We start from the raw sequence: 16,612 nt of genomic DNA, 5'->3' as shown, positions 1-16,612 counted from the left end.
CACCGTCATCTACAGTTTGAAGGCGGTATGACACCAGCACGTGGAGTTATAAATTCGACGTTCAATTGATTTTCAAGTAAAAAGAAAACACACACACATTTGATTTGGTGACAGATTTGAAACCAGAAGAGTAGTCTTGTACGTGTTGCCTTGAGCCAGAGGGGTGTAAACCTTTGTGCTCGAGGCAATTTTATTTTTAAAACAGACAGAAGGGTCACTTCATTCGTAGAAATGTTTTTAAGTTAAACGTGTGGATGGAAAACATGTACGATAGTTAATTTTGAGTTGAATTAATTCCTGTGTTAAATAGTATTTATAACAAATATAATTAAACCAGTTATTTAAAAAAATCTAATACTATAATAAGTAGCAAAATTGCTTACTGTACTAACATTTTATTTGATAGTTTCAATAATATGTCATGTGCATATATATCATATATATATATATATATATATATTTATATATATATATATAGAGAGAGAGAGAGAGAGAGAGAGAGAGAGAGAGAGAGAGAAAGAGAGAGAGCTGTGGTTTGTCAAATGCCGAAATTCGAAAAAGGAAAAATGAAAAAGAAAAAGAAAAAGAAAAAGAAAAAGAAAAAGGACCGGTTGTGGGACCCTGAAGTTTGCGGGTTCGCCTTACTGCGCTTACCCAATGGGGACGCTCGGACATGACACGTCACTACAATCAATCTCAGCCCGATGTAGGGGACTGGAGCAACAGCAACATTTAACCACCAATGACGCGGTAAGTACTGGCATGAATTGTTTTTACATTAAATGTTTAAATACGCGACCTTAACACGTTCGTCTGTAGCTTTTCAGTTGTGTTTAAACTATTCGAAGTGCTCATGCTCCGCTGCTAACAGCTAGCATGATAAGCTGGAATGTCAACAAGCTGAATACAGTAGGCGGCTAGCTTGCTAACTTAGTTGGAAAAGAGCTTTCTTAAAACATCTGCTTCGCTTTGATGTGTCTTTCAAACTACGTTTGATCGTCACGTTATCCTCCGTATTGTTTCGTACGGTCATGAAAGCACTTCCGCATGAGATCGGCTTGATAAGACAGTAAATAGCAACTAGCCGCAAGCTCCATTTGACAGGCTGGTGCACGTTTGCGCATGCGCAGTGGTAGTTTCAAGAGTCACTTGTTTACATTGAGATGTATTGTCATAACTCCTTCAATACCAGCCCAGGTAAGATTAATGTACTTTTTGGCTTCTATACCCGTTAATGGCAGTGAATGAATTTTAACAGTACGTGCGTGCTGAAAACATAAAGTGCGTAATAAACTAGTGCAACAGCGTTAAGAACATCTCACGCAGTGCTGCGGGTTTGTAAAACACCCATGAGAAACGTAAGGGAGGAAAGGGAAGCTAAGGAATTGGGTTCTTTTTTTCCTTTCAGTTTTTCAGTTGATTATTTTATTGTTATTGACCGAAAAGTTCAAAGTTTTGCAAAACATCCAAATGTTCTGGCTGTAATTCATATCGATTGCTCAATTGATTGGTTATCGTAAGTTTTTTCAATTATACAACATTTTTTTTAAACTTTCCGAACTATTGCAACCCTATTACTACAACTGATAAATCGTGGATTATACTCTCATTGTGGACAGGCCTGTCCACAAATGTTCTTGTTCAGGTGCTTGGCAGCTGTCAACCTCTTTGTAATGGGCATTACCACTACCTACAAAACTGCTATTTTACATTTAACAACCAGGCTCTACTTATTAAAAAACAATTTTTAATCTTTTAAGGATGAATTGAGCCCCTCTTGTGTGCCACCCAGCGAGGAGGGCTGGGCATTATGAGCGGGAAAAGCCTCCTGCTGAAGGTGATCCTGCTCGGTGATGGAGGAGTGGGCAAGTCCTCCTTGATGAACCGTTACGTCACAGACCGCTTCGACTCGCAGTCGTTCCACACCATCGGTGTGGAGTTCCTCAACAGGGACCTGGAAGTGGACGGACGCCTCGTCACCCTTCAAATCTGGGACACGGCCGGCCAGGAGCGCTTCAAATCCTTGCGCACGCCTTTCTACCGAGGCGCCGACTGCTGCCTGCTCACGTTCGCCGTGAACGACCTGCAGAGCTTCCAGAACCTCAGCGGCTGGAAGAAGGAGTTCATGTATTACTCTGACGTGAAAGATCCTGAGCGGTTCCCTTTTGTGGTGCTGGGCAACAAGGTGGACATGGAGCAGAGGGAAGTAGGAGAGGATGAAGCGCGGGCCTGGTGCGAGGAGAGCGGCTGCTGTCCATACTTTGAGACCAGCGCTAAGGATGACACGAACGTCACGGCCGCGTTCGAGGCGGCCGTCCGGGAGGTTCTGGCCGCTGAGGATCATATCGACCACTCGGTACTGAGCGGGACGATAGATCTCCATGGCAACCGCAAAATATCTCGTGGGTCCTGCTGCTGACGGGTCAGGTTTGAAACCTCAATGCCTGTGGGTGGATTTGCGAGCCAGCTAGTGAGGAGTTGTTTATGGTACGCATAGGGCAGGTACCGGTTGCTCTGTGAGTCTTTGGATAAGATACAGCAGAGGCTGTGTTCTTTATTGATGCTGATAAGATGTAATCTGAGGAGAGCGGTGTCAAGGGTACAGGCGCTATCGAAAGGGCTGAATGATTGCCCGAGCTAAAGTACAGGCACACTGAAACGCCCATCCGGTACTGTCTGCTTCCAGTAATGTTGCACACTTAACCTCATACCCAACTTCGCATCTGCCTGCACATGCGGATTTATGTCCTTGATGCTTCCAAAGCAATTACAGTGGAACCTCGAAAGTCAAACGATCCATTCCGTGATTCTGGTTGGATTCCAAGTTGCTTTAGTTTCACGTCATGTTTTAATGAATATTTTAAAAAAAGTTCAACGTCACGTTATACCATGATAAGTTTCGAGATAAGTGATCACCTTGTCATAACAATTACTTTCAGCTCACGTCACCGCGTCTAAAGTCAGTTTCTTTCAAAATGGGCAATTTGACATTATCAATTTTACTGTCTCAAAAAAGCACCCGTTCAAAACCCAACGGGTCCATTGATTGGCTGCAAATTAGGAGGAAGCGATGAAATCCTCATTTGGCAAAATTATTCAGTGTTAGACAACACTGACGTGATCAAAATAACACGGTAAGATTTACCAAAATAAGCTTGCCAGGAAGAGCAATTTGCCGACACTTCTGTTCAATTACAAACGCACGACCGCTCAAGAAAATATAAATCAAGATGAGAAACACACTCATAAAGTTGAGCTAACAGCACTTGTTTTACGCGAGCGGGTAAAAGTTTGCCGGATGCTCGATTTCCGCTTAACATTCAGCTCTTACACCACTGGCACTTTTTTTTTGTTGTGGCATTGCTGAGTTCGAGTAATCCCTTTAGATGCTTGGTGAGCGGATTTTAAATTTTTTTTTTAAATGTTTTTACACCAAACAATGTTTCGAGTGCCAGGCTATGGAGGTTCCACAGTATTTTGTTCAAAATGAATTCAAAACTGTTAGTTATTAAACTTTTGTTATTTAATTAATGACTTTATTAAACAAATGTTCGATACTATATACTAGCAGGCAATTGCTAGCAAGAAAAGGGACGTTTTGACTTTAGCTGAGAGGATTTGTAACGCTGGCAAGCACGAACAACATTGCAGATCGGTACGAGCAGTGATCGCTGCTGCTCTATGTCGTAATATTGTCATCAATCTAAAGGGAATTCTGAGCTTCGTTCCCCCCCAGCTATGTTTTTTTCACAAACATCCTATACTGACGCTACAGGTGTTCTTTCATTTCCGGTGATTCACGTACTGTATTTGCGCCAGTGTTTCGGAATTAGCTTTCCTTTTCTACTGTTTCCAAGCTGCTGTTAATTTCTTTGTGAGGCTCCCCTCCATTCCGTTGTGTGTTGTTTTATTTGTTTTGCAGACACTGTAATATCGTATCAGGGACGACGGTTGGGTTTGTTTCCCGGATGATTATTAGGAGGTTGTGATTATTGCACTGAACGATTTTCCGAATCAGGGCATGCTTTTAATTCTAACTTCTTGATTGTGGCAAGCTGTAACATTGCAGTCCTTTTTTTTTTTACGCTGTTTTTCTTCCTAAAGTCTCCTTGGCTTTACTGATCCCATTTATGACACATGTAGACCTCAGTTGAATGTGAGCACAAAGATAAAGCCTTGTGTATTGCACAATGCCTCTTAACTCTCTTCATACAAGTACGTTGTGAACCATTTGTTCAAGTATTAATGTTAACTTAATTTTCTGCTAAATGGTACTTAAATTTCATTTCAATGTCTTGACAATACATGTTGATTTACATGAGGTACTTTTTTTTTAAATTATTTTTCCAACAGCCAGGTTGGTTTTGTTTTACATACTTTTAGATTTTTTTTTAAATTTAATTATTATATTGCCTATGTTTTATTAAGCTAATTTATTTTTGTGACGTTATAGCACCATGTTTCCATGCTCTTTTATGCTGCCAGCCCTGTGTGTTTACTGCTTAAAATCTCAGTGTCGTAAAGCAATCGTGTGTGTGAGAGAGTATTTGTGCTGTTCGTTGCGGAGTTTTTATGATTTTGCGTCCCCGCTTCAGTTTAATTTTGCATTTGTGAAATACGAATTCATCCGAAAAATTCACTAGTTTTTACATATCTTAGAGGGCGGCCATTTTGTCTTGTACTGCCACTTGTTGTCTTCTTTCATCTCTTTTCAAACAACCCAACAAGTGTACATGACGCTGAGTGCGTCCCGGAGCTGATTGGCTGCCGCGACACCACACGCGAAGAAACAAAACATTTTTTTAGCCGAACCGAATGGGCGAATTTTTGTCCCATCGTTCCAAACATCATTTTCAGTCGACAGCAAGTGACAAAATGGCTGCCCCCTAAGATGGATAAAAACGCAATATTAATCAGAATGTCGTGTTTAGGCTAGCGGGGATGCATAAAACGTAAAGAAAAGTTTTTACTTGACTTCCCCTCCACATGGGCGTGTGTAAAAAAAAAAAAAAAAAAGCATCACTGTGAAACTGAACCGAAGCTAATCATGTGCTGCCCTGTTTACTTTTTTTTTTTACTTAATACCTTTTTGGCACTGTAAAGCTCAAAGTGTTCCACAGTTAGTGGGCATACCTGTACTGTTGTGCAAACTGACCCTGGCATCGTAAGTTGTTTTATCAGTTCATGTTCTTTGACCTAATCAGAATCCTTTTGCCTTTCCTGTGACATTTCAACGTTCAGTGTTTCTGGTCCTGCAAAAAGGATGTAGCCTAACAATGTTTACCTGAAATCTATAATGGCCAAAAATTTGTTATTCAGAAGCAGATCACATTACCTACAGTACTTATAATGATTTCATGTCAGTGTTCACATGTTGCTGTCATATTCATGAATGTGAAACCTAATTTGAGCTGTCCCCATTCATGGCTGAAACAAATGTTCAAGGGCGCATTTCACCAGAATTGCCCAAATGATGACACTTTTGGTTTAAACTAGTCAAAGTTGGAATGTCCAACCTTTTTTCACATTCTAGTTTCTTCCCTTGCTAAACTTTTTGCACTACGTTTGATAAGACAGGTTATCTTTGCTTGCGTGCAAAATAAAAAAAATAAAAATGTATCAGCTATTTTGTGTTCTTTGTGTGCGCGCCTCTTTTTTGCGATGTGCTTTGTCATTGTATCATTTGAATATTTCCCTAGACAGCTTTGCAGAACCATGAGAGCAACAACTAGCACTGTAAGAATGATGCATTATGACTGAGTGATCACAAGTGAAACATTTTCACTAAATAAACTGGTTGCTTTTTATTCCTTCTGTTAGAAATAATTATTGGCATTTTGACTAAATAACTATACATTATGTATTTTATAGGACTGCACCTAACGATTAATTTAATGTCACTGGTCCACAGCTAATTTTAATCCAATGGCTTTGTGTTTCTAAATGTATTTTAGGCGCCTATTTCAATTGTCTGCTTTTTTCTAGCAAATCAGGTTTTTGAGATGTTCTTTTTATTTTGTTTGTTTTTAAGTTTGACCGTTAAAAGCTTGCATAATATGGATTTTACAATGCTTTGAAATTTATAGCTTTGATGGTCCAGAAGTAAATGCCACTTGTTCCTGAACCAAACAATCTGAAATATTTCAAAATTGGACAAATTATATTGTGAAAAAATGAAAAACAGATTCTGATTCCAAATCTGCAATATTCATCTATAATCGACAATGTGTCCCAAATAATTGATCTGGAATACTTTTTTTTTTCGTAAACATTCATTGACCAGTGTTATCAATAAACCTCTACAATTTTGACAATCATTGAATTGCATTTTTAAACAAGTCTTAATGTCAGCCTTATACCAAAAAAATGATAAAATAAACCCAGAAATTTCTAATACTGCAGATAATACACAAATTATGATTCTGTATGTTAGAAAAAAGGTAAAAATGATGGTCATTGTTTTCCCAAATAAAAGCAGCTTTGCAAATATTTTTGATCCAACACAAAAATAAGCCTGCTTTCATGGAGGACTACAAAAATCGGAGTATATTTACCCATAAGAGATTGAAATTCAGAATATTGTGGCAACCCTATATTATATCAAAATAATCAATTGTAGATTAATGGTTACTTTTTCAACACACATTTATAACCGGATGAAATAATATCTCGGAATGTTTGTTTGCCCTTCACCAATAAAATCCACAAAATTCGGACCAAGCAATCATCTGTTACTAAAAAGATCAGATTTAACAAAATAATCGGAATTGGTAATCTTACCCCGCAGTGTGAACATGACCATGGACTCAGATTAGAACCCTTTGTTACCCATAAATTTTACTGTTGCAATATAAAAAGTGCAAGTGAATTTCATTCCTCTATCTGAAAACTTGAAGTCTCTAACTTGCCTCTCCCTGCACTAGTATACAAGGGCCAGGTGTCCCAATACTTTTGTCCTTGCAGTGCATAATTGCCTCTTTATTTTCCCTTCACTAAAACGCACATCATGGATTCATCACACACATTGAAATTCCCCACAGTTTATATATTGGCACTAGATACTGACACGTAACGGCTCAGTTCAAACAAAAGCACCAAGCGATCAGGGACATATAGCTCGCTATGCAAACACAAAATAGCCAATTTCCCGTGAAAACAAAAGATAATGAAGGGAATCAGAACTTGTGATTGTAATGAATTGCAATGAAAAAAATCTGTCAGAAATAGTCATAAATGTGCAGGGTAGGGCGATTGCAGCATCTCTCCTCGCTCCCGCAGCAGCTGGCCATACAGGTCGCAGTCTCCCTTCTTGGCTCTGCACCTCAGCCTCCTCACGTTCTCCTGGTTCGTGGCCAACTGCATAGAGGAGTGCACCTGAGGACAAAAGAGGAGAGAATACCAAACGCCCGACTAAAACACTGCATTGGCATCACGCACTGTGTCAGGAAGCCAAGGATGGAGTGTTTATGCAGGGTAAATAAATCTTTCAGGCGCGCTGCGCAAAAACTGCAATGTTCCTTTTATTATCAAATATCAACAACAGAACAAAAAAAAAAAAAAACAGAATCAAACAGCCAGCTGCCACTTGACAAAGGCTCAACTAACACTCAGATAAAGTGCACGCCAAAAATAAAACTATCGTGCTAGTTTACAAAAAAAGTCTAAAAGTTAATACTGCCTCAGTAAGTCAAAAGATGTTATACAATAACTACGACAAAATTCCTTGAGAATGAGAGACAATGCAAATTGAAAGTACCTCAGTCATGTCATAAAACGAGTCAAGAATTTGATAGAACAGCAGAAAATATAAATTGTGTTTAGGGCTGAACAATTAATTGAATTCAAATCAACAGCCAAATGTAGTGCATGTGATTCTTACATAGCAAATGCTGCAATTTGCAGATTGAAATAATTGATAAACTGGGTATATTTTATAGATTAGTGTCTAGAATAGTTATAATTAAATGCCGGAAAGTCAGTGTTCAATAGACTGTCTTTCATATTAATTTGCGTTTCAGTTGACATTTTAGCATAAGCCTAACTTACACTAAAACATTAATTGTATATTAAAGCTGATATTTTTCATTCTAATACAGATTAATTTGTTGCTTGTGTCAAACAAAAAACAGATGGGAAGAAGACCTTAAAAAAAATAATGGCCTATAAATCGCAATTGCAATTAGATTACACTGGTCAACAAATTAATTGCATTTTTAAAAATCAGCGCTAAAGGTAAATTTTTCTTGATTTATTTATTTTTATGATTAAGGGTTCAGCAACAGAAGGAATCTGTTTCGGAAACGTCATAGCTATAAATTACAATGCATGGTCAAATTCATATTGCGCAAGATTTTATAGGTTAAACAAAAACAAAATGTGAAGATCTCTCCAAAACCTGACTTCCCCCCTCCAAAAAAAAATCAGTGTCAACATGTTAAGGGATCAAACCCAACTGTGACTAAAATTTGCTGTTGACCAGTGTTATAAAAATTGTTCAGCCCCATTATCCACGGTGGCCTAGTGCAAAAGCTAAAGCATACATGTAGAAAATAATAGTCGTGCTTAGTTGGGATTATTAGTGTGTATCCAAAGACAACGTTAGGTCAAAGTATTTTTTACTGTGACTTATGGCCGACTCATCCAAAACGTGATTTTAGACCATCGAGGTTATTTACCAAGTAAGCACTTTTGCCATCTCACAAGTATGAGAAACAATTTCAGACCGTACTCGATCAAACTCAACAACAATGGCCTTTTGTTGTGAGACAGAAACAACAAAATCATCAAAAATTCTTTTAGCCAGCTCGCTCCCAATCCATCATTTCCATTGTTCAACAGAAGGTGGAGGTCATGGATGCTGTTGCAGAAAAGCCCTTGGCACTTTAGAAAACGGGACCCCTCCCCTTGACACATGACCCCTGGTGGAGACGGCTAACTGACTTCTCATTGACCACTTTTTTAAAACGAGCCGACTCCATTGTTGAGGCTGCTCGTGAGAAAAAGTCCCGAGGTCAGCTGAGAGACTGGAAGTGCGTGTTCACCTGCCACCATGGCAACCAGATGTGAGGAATGGTCGTCAAGGTTACCCATAATCCCCATTGTCCGCTGCACATGTTGCAAATTGGCTATTCAGTTCATGTTAATTTATTACCGCTTATTTTGCAAATGGTGGGAAGCAAAATGTTAGTTTTCAACACGACACAGTAAAAACGGTTGGATCGAAAATAACGTAATTGAGGACAAACAATCATTTTGGGGTGGAGGGGTGGAGGGGCTTTTATTTTTTGACCTAACTTTTTGGGTAAAATACAGTGGACTCCTGCATATTTGCGATTTTCCACCAGCAGATTTGCTGATTTTTTCCCCCTTTTTTTTTCTAAATCATCACCCTCTTAAAATAACAGCTTAAGCAATTTTTACCGTTTTTTTTCAGAAAACACGATAAACTGAGCCAAAAATGATTGTATTATACAGTATGTATGAAATACTAAATTTCATGGATAGAACTGAACAATCTGTTTAGCTGATTTTAGCATAGGTGGCTAGCATCCTGAGGAGGTGTTTGAGGCATTTTTTTGGGGTCAAAATATGACGTGAGTGATTATTATACAAGGGTGAGTATATTTTTTAAATGTTTTTTTCTTCATGTTTTTTGTACTCTAGCATCCCACCATTCACTTATAGTATAAAATGCATATTGAATGCTGGTCATTGCTTAAAAAAAATTAAATTGGGGTTTCAAAAAAAAAAAAAAAAAAAAAAAAAAAAAAAAAAAAAATCAATATAAATTTAAGTCAATTATATACCGATTTTCACATTTTGTGTAAACTAAAAGTTTGGTCAATCCCTTTTTTGTCCCTTTTTTTGTAACCCAACCGTTTTTAAGTGTAACCTCCATCAGCTAAAAAAAACCTCCAGTAACCTAAAAATCAAAACCTAAAAGATTTAGTGACGCGGCATAAATCTAAACTGAAGCATCCCTCACTGCTCCTAGAAAAATAAAAACAACAACGTAAGATAAGAAAAAAGAAAAAAAAATTCAAAGTCTGTTCCCGTCAAGACAACCCCCCCCCCCAAAAAAAATAAAAGTGTACACAACCCAAGTGCTGAAAGGGAAGATAATGTTGCAGTTCCTTGAAATCCCCGTGCAGTGGTCAGACAGGAAGCTCGCTGGCGAGCCTAACACCGTGCACCTATGCCCTTCCGCCCCAGATAGCGCAGCACCGCAAAGTTATAGGTGGTTGACACCGTATAGGTCAGCTGGAAGAAGAGAACAGCAGACAGGGAGGGGGGCTCATTAGAAGAAAGGAAAAACAAAAGACATGATTAACTGCTAATGACATTAATTTGATCCCACCCGTGTAATAGGCTATTTAATGGGCCATGGGAGAATAATAGGCCCACCATTTGCCCGGCTGGGAAACCAGCAGACATTACAGCACTATGATGATGTTTGTGTCAGCTGAGAATGGGGAACAGAGAGCGATAGTCCTGAAAGTCATCAGTCATGCGGGCCCGGGATGCCTCGTCGCCTCCGCTCGCGGCGTCACAAGTCACATGAGCCGTAAATACCGCCAAAGGCCAAATGACCCCAACGGACGGTTAATCACTCACCAGAGCCATGAGGGTGATGCCCGCGCCGATGAAGGCGGCGATGTAAAGGTCGTAGGTCATTCGGTACTGGTAGGAGAGGATTTGCATTAGTGTGAGCTTCAAGCGCAATCGACGGCCTAACTTACCTCTCTGGTCTTGCAAACGGTGGATAGAGTTATCCCGCAAGCTTTTCCCGGCACGGCATTCCACGGCAGGAGCCCTGTTGACGTCAAGTCGCTCTAATCAATCGGATGCATTCATCACACGCACGATTTATGATTTCAGGCTCGCTATTCCTCCAGATGCTATGAAATACCTTGAAACAACAGAGACCTGGGTCCAAAGCTTATTGACATCTTCATTAAAAAAAAAAAAAACAAAAAAACACTCCTTCTCAGAAACTGTTATAAATTAAGGCGGCTATTTTTACTTGCCGTTTATTACACAGCAGCAGGGGAGTTAGCAAAACTGCTTCACTGTAGAAGTGACTTCCCAAAGAAAAAACAGACCCCCCACTAAGGTTTTTTTCCCTCCGCCAGCAAAATCAATGAGAAGAAGTAAACAAAAAAACTTAATAGCCAAGGAGAGGCACAACATTTATGGAGGGTTAGATGTTTTTATTCATTGATTTGAATGTTTTACTGAATTTTGGAGGTTTTCAAAAGCTGCCAAGTACACAAAATGAACCGGATTCAAATTAAACTTTTGCCCCTCCCCCAAATCAAAACAGGTGATTTTTAAATATGGATACATTCTGGAGTAGACCATTTTTTCCAGATATATTTTCCCAGAAACTATCATGACATATGATTTTGCTTTTTTTCCCCTCTCTTTCACTGACAGAGATGAGAATTATGCAAATTGTTTACTGAAAGATATTGAACATTCACATTGATCAATAAAATATATCTAGATACAAAATAAGAATAGAAATAACTCTGGCGCTTTTTGAAAAAAAAAAATTGCAATTCAACCCATATTAACAGGACATACTGTACCATCTGTCGTGGCACAGTAAAAGAGATGTCGCTCATCACCATCTCGTTAATATCACCGTCGTATTTAATAAACAAGTACAGACTTCACACTGAGAAAAATATTTGTGACTAAAGAACAGGTACCTTGGCTCAACGAAGGTTGTTTTGTAACTAATCAACACTCACCTAATTAAGAGCCCAAATAAATAAACCTTACACACAGAATGAATTTTTTAGGAAAAAAAAAAAAAAAGTGAAAAAACGATTTCAAGCGAGTTTCAATGCACTAGCATTGTCGTGATACAGACTCAATATGCTGGCCTCGCTCTCAATTTTGGCATTTGAAACAGCTGAAAATCTCTTTAAGTTCCTGGTGAGCGCAATGCGTGTTCGAACCCATGAACTAGCAAATAGTACAAAAAGAACACCGGAGAGGAGAGTTGTTCGCTGATGCGCATGGTTGCACCAGCTAGCATTAATGCTACAGACTACTATTAGGACTAAGGTGGCTCATTAATAAATGAGAACGACAGTTCCGTGTGCCTATGAACTGACAGGACGCAAATGAACCAAACTGTGAACATGTTCCACCGTCTGAGCCCTTATCTCAGTGAGCGGCGTTTTGTGTGCGCGCGTGAGTGAGTGCCAACTCACACGGCGCCAAAATGGCGGACTGAACGAAACACCAAAGCAGTGCGAGTGAATATTGATAAAGACGCACGTAAACGACCGTTTATATAGTCCGAAAACACTTTCATGCACGCACTATATATGCAATTTGTTGTAAAACATCAGCAGACACAAGTCTCCCAAATGAACTTTACCATATTGGCGCGCATCCACACACAGCTGGTTGATGCTCGCTGGGGTCTCGGTCAGGACGTCTATGGTGCGGCAGGTGGCCCCCATGTTGTAGAAGAAGTAGACGGGCAGAGTGGACAAGGCGAACACCGAGAGCCACAGCAGAGACAGCACGTATGTCATGGCTATAAACTACGGGAGAAAGCAGGATGAACGTCATTTGCCTGTGAGCAGTTCCACGTGTGTTTTTATGTGCCTCGTTTAGTGACCACGTTAACCTCGTCTCTGATTATCATTTAATATTCCTCCTTGGACACAATCACTCACACATGCTTTGTACCCTCCCCAAAGGGCTTTTACCCGTACGTTGGATTTTCAGCTCGGGCACCCAGCGGGACCGATGCGTATTAAGCCACATCCAATCTTCCCAATCCCCATGACTCGGAACCACTGCGGGCCCTCTCACCGTGGAGCTGAGGCAGCGGCCACACATCGTGCTTCGGAACTCCCCGAAGGTTTGGTTGGCGACGCTGGTGGTGTAGAAGCCTTCTGCCAGCAGCATGATGCAGTAGAGGAAGAAAAATGAGGCCAACCCGTAGATGACGTACTGGAAATACTGAATGCTAAGAGGGAGGAGGAGAGAATGCAGCCTTTCAAAAATACAGATGCTGAATTAGGGATAAGGTTGCTTTTTTTTATACTTTTCAAAATAAATAGGCATGTTTGATACCACTTTTTTTCCCCCCAGATCAATACCAGAACGAGGATTCCCTGTTGGAGTACCAATAACTGTTCTGACATATTCCATTTCATTTAGCTTAATAAAGAAATAAAATTGTGACCAAAGATGCAGATAATGTTTTGCCGATGTGTCAAACTGCCGCAGTATAGTGTTCAGTTGTTTTGTTTTTTTAAACGTAAGTATCAGTGGCAGGTGTCAGCGGCATCCAAGACTACCCTTTACATCAAAATAAGGTAAGTGGTATCGATTGTGGCATGTTATAATGAACTTTAAAGTCTCATATTTATGTTATTCATTGTCAAATAGTATTTTTATAATACAAATGTCAATTTGAAGCATTTATGGTAGACAATTAACCACCCAATCAAATTAAATTTGGTCCCCCAACAAAAATTTAGGAAAGCCCTTGACTGCAACACTGACATGCACAAAATAGTACATCCAGAAAGGATTTCTTCAAACCCTTTATTAGCAAAAATGTGTTCCCCACTAATCAAAATGTCCATCTGTGCCATTATTAAGTGTTCCACATACATGTAAGCAAGGGTGATGTAATCCTGCAGGTTACGGGCGAAGTAAGTCTCAATGAGCCTTTCGGTCTCCGTGAGCGCTTGGTGTCCGCATCCGCAGAAGAGGGCGATGCCAGAGAAGCAAAGCAGCGTGGCGACCAGAGAGCAGTATGGTATTCCGCCCAGGCAACGCATACAGCACTCATAGCAACCTGCAACCAAAGTCAAATTGGGACATATAAATAGAATAATACATGCACAAAATAAAATAATCATCCCACTACATGGTTTCTCCAAAGTCAAGAAATGTTCAACATTTTAGTCCATTAGGCTAAGCAAGAGCGCTTTATTTATACACAAAGCAACTCAATGTGCTTCACACAAGCAAAGTCACAGCACCTAAAATTGTTTACAACCACAACAGTTGAAGATAGTCAGATGCAAACCAGAGAAAACTAAATTACACAAAGAACGTATATTGACAACATTTAAACACAAGACTTTAAAAACATTTAAAAGTAAAGAAATAAAACTAGATTTCTGAAATGAAAAATATTTAAAAAGGCCTTCATCAAAAATACGGGGAACAAAAATTAAGCTTTTAACATGGATTTAAAAGCATATAATCTTTGGGCTGTATAAAAAAAATATATATTGTAGATTGTATTGGGGCTGGCTTCGTTTCTATTGGCATCTCACTCCATTTGCGAGCAGCACAACAACTAAATGCAGCTTCACCATGTTTACTTAAAGTGATTAACGGGGTTGGGGGCCGAAACTTTTTATGAATAAGGCCGGCGGGGTTGAGGCCGGAACCGTACCGAGATAGGGGCGGGGGAGATGATATACAGCATATTCCTTGAGCTTGTTGAAAAAAAAAAAAAAAAACAAGGGAAGAGTACCTCAAAATAATAATTTCTTATTAAATCACAATTTCAATTTTAAGGTGAAAAAAAAAATAAAAATAATAATAAAGAAATTGCAATTAAATTATTTTTAAAAAGCATTCAGCCCTAATATAAATCCTGAATTAATTTATTCTAAGTAGGGATCCCTCTCAGGAGCCATCTGCTGCCATACAAACTTGCCTTCACTTTCTCAAGCGACACATTCCTATAGTCATGTGTCGTGTGAATGGACGCAGTGGTCATGGGCATGCGTCTGATGTGACCCGAGCTCACACCCTGACTCCATTCATGAGGCTGCATAGTGACTGTGAGGAAAAAGGGGGAGGTTGACCAAGCGACATGCCGCTTTTGTGACTGCAAAGACAACAAACTGTCTTTGTCCCACGCCGTGGTTGGGGCACAAGAGCGACCAATGTCCCACAAACAAAGGCCAGAGGCACCTCTATACTTGCGACTCGTACGAACACATTCATTGACTTCCTTCAGAGGAGAAAGTGTGATAGTGGAAAGCAGTCATGTGACGGCAAAAGGATGGAAAAGCCAACAATACAACAGTGTGAAAGCATGCCAAAGCAAAACTGCATGCGAGTATGTACACAAGATGACAGACTGTGGATGGTGCCATTGCAGCGGTGCCAAGCATATAGAGCACATAACACAAGGACATCGCTGTTCTGTCCAAGTGTGTATCTATGCAAGTGCGTTTTCCTCAAAAGTGGCCCACTTTTCCCCTATAGAGAAGACGCACTCTTGAAATTTTCCACATTAGGCCAACAGAGAAGCAAAGAGAAAATAACACCCAACCATCCATTAAATGTCTCTGTTACATGGCCGCCGGCCAATCTCAACTGCTATTGGGTGAGAGCCTGAACAAGTTGCAAAGCAAATCACAGCCAGGCAATGAAAGAGACAGACAGTGTTCACAGTTATTTCACACCATTTCCGAGCAAAAACACCTCGCTTGTCCCCCACCCACATCCATTGGGAAGCAGGTGAGAGCATGAAAACATCATTCTGTGAGTCCTACACACAGGAAAAAAAATAAAACAGAGCAGCCTGACGGAACACATTAGGCACACCTGCGCAATCAAACGTGAGTCGGCCTTAGATATGTTCGACATTTTGCTATGGTACAATTCCACTGCATACCCAGAGATTAATCTCATATTTTGGTAAGGCAACCAAATATTTATTTCGTTAGTACTATTAAGAAACAGCATTGAAAATGAAGATTTTGGGGTGCTGCTGTCATTCAAGCAAGCGTACCTAATCTTTTGGCCTGTCAAAGTGAATTCACAGAAAATAACCCATTCAAGAATCAACACGCACCTCGTGGCAATTAACCAATTAGCAACATCATGCAAACGGCAACGCAGTAGAAACTTCCGAATTCCAGATAACTATAGTTCAAACGCACTCAATTAACTTTAATTAATTGTAAAAACAAGTTACACAAACTAACCTCAAGCCAAAAAAATCATGAAACAACCAAATGCAAACCAAGTGGACGTTGACTATATTGTCCCCCAAGTTTAGAGAGTGTAGTTCTAACAAACACAATTGATTTTTAAAGTAGCGATGAAGTCTCACCCATGTCTGCCTGGATGCGTTGAGAATGTGAGAGCTTGTGTGGTGCTCTCCAGCTGCGCCACTGATGATATGCGCCAAATCCAAATCGGCCCCCGTATTATCAATCCAGCTCGACCCAACAATGGACAGAGCCATCGGCGATCGCGACAACAATCTTAAAGCAACAATGTCGTCTTTCAATGAGCTCCAAAGGCGGCTGGTGATAATGAAGACGCCCATTTGGTCACAGGCTGCGTTGTTTTTCTTTTTTTTTTCCTTCTTTCTTCCCCCCCCCCCCCCGCAAAGACTCGTCTTGCGCGCAAAGGAGCGACTGTCACTTGGAGGCCATGCAAATTAGGACTTTGTTTCATTTAACATAATTTTTTTTTCTTACTGGTCACTTTAAATTCACTTTTCCCACGCTCTGTATTGAACGGCTTCCAATTTATGCGACATTTTAAGAGTCAGTTCTAGTCATAATTTTTAGTTATGGCAATGATTACAGAATCCAAG

At 39.9% G+C, this 16,612-nt stretch overlaps 2 protein-coding genes across 5 annotated transcripts; one reads left to right on the top strand and one right to left on the bottom strand.

The window, feature by feature from the left end:
• Window positions 1-697: 697 nt before the first annotated feature.
• On the top strand, window positions 698-5,738 carry rab9b (RAB9B, member RAS oncogene family). The gene is made up of 2 exons (XM_088293642.1): window positions 698-750; window positions 1,761-5,738. The coding sequence occupies exon 2, from the start codon at window positions 1,811-1,813 to the stop codon at window positions 2,417-2,419; it is 609 nt and encodes a 202-aa protein (XP_088149768.1). The 5' UTR covers window positions 698-750; window positions 1,761-1,810; the 3' UTR covers window positions 2,420-5,738.
• A 1,286-nt stretch (window positions 5,739-7,024) lies between these two features.
• Window positions 7,025-16,333, bottom strand: plp1a (proteolipid protein 1a). 4 transcript variants are annotated; one of them, XM_088293639.1, is made up of 7 exons: window positions 16,121-16,333; window positions 13,648-13,834; window positions 12,838-12,994; window positions 12,395-12,563; window positions 10,740-10,813; window positions 10,615-10,680; window positions 7,025-7,356 (listed from the first exon to the last, which is right to left on the bottom strand). In XM_088293639.1, the coding sequence occupies exons 1-7, from the start codon at window positions 16,122-16,124 to the stop codon at window positions 7,228-7,230; spliced, it is 786 nt and encodes a 261-aa protein (XP_088149765.1). In that variant the 5' UTR covers window positions 16,125-16,333; the 3' UTR covers window positions 7,025-7,227. The 4 variants fall into 4 exon arrangements, with proteins under 4 accessions (XP_088149765.1, XP_088149764.1, XP_088149766.1 ...); XM_088293638.1 differs by having other exon boundaries at window positions 7,025-7,374; window positions 16,121-16,331; XM_088293640.1 differs by having other exon boundaries at window positions 7,025-7,374; window positions 15,993-16,122.
• Between the last annotated feature and the right edge of the window lie 279 nt (window positions 16,334-16,612).

Source organism: Idiotropiscis lumnitzeri, chromosome 4, assembly GCF_059441095.1.
Source record: "Idiotropiscis lumnitzeri isolate Australia: NSW breed Sydney's pygmy pipehorse chromosome 4, RoL_Ilum_1.0, whole genome shotgun sequence".
Taxonomy (NCBI): Eukaryota; Metazoa; Chordata; class Actinopteri; order Syngnathiformes; family Syngnathidae; genus Idiotropiscis; species Idiotropiscis lumnitzeri.
Note: the sequence above shows the minus strand (reverse complement) of the source record. Positions and strands in the feature narration are given on the sequence as shown.

Excerpts from the sequence above, each read along its gene's own strand:
- rab9b (XM_088293642.1), top strand. The coding sequence starts at position 1,811 with ATGAGCGGGAAAAGCCTCCTGCTGAAGGTGATCCTGCTCGGTGATGGA.
- plp1a (XM_088293638.1), bottom strand. Across the intron at positions 10,814-12,394 it reads TGTGGATGCGCGCCAATATG|GGCTCCTGCCGTGGAATGCC; the intron begins GTAAAGTTCATT and ends TGACGTCAACAG. Across the intron at positions 7,375-10,614 it reads GCATCACCCTCATGGCTCTG|GTGCACTCCTCTATGCAGTT; the intron begins GTGAGTGATTAA and ends TTTTGTCCTCAG.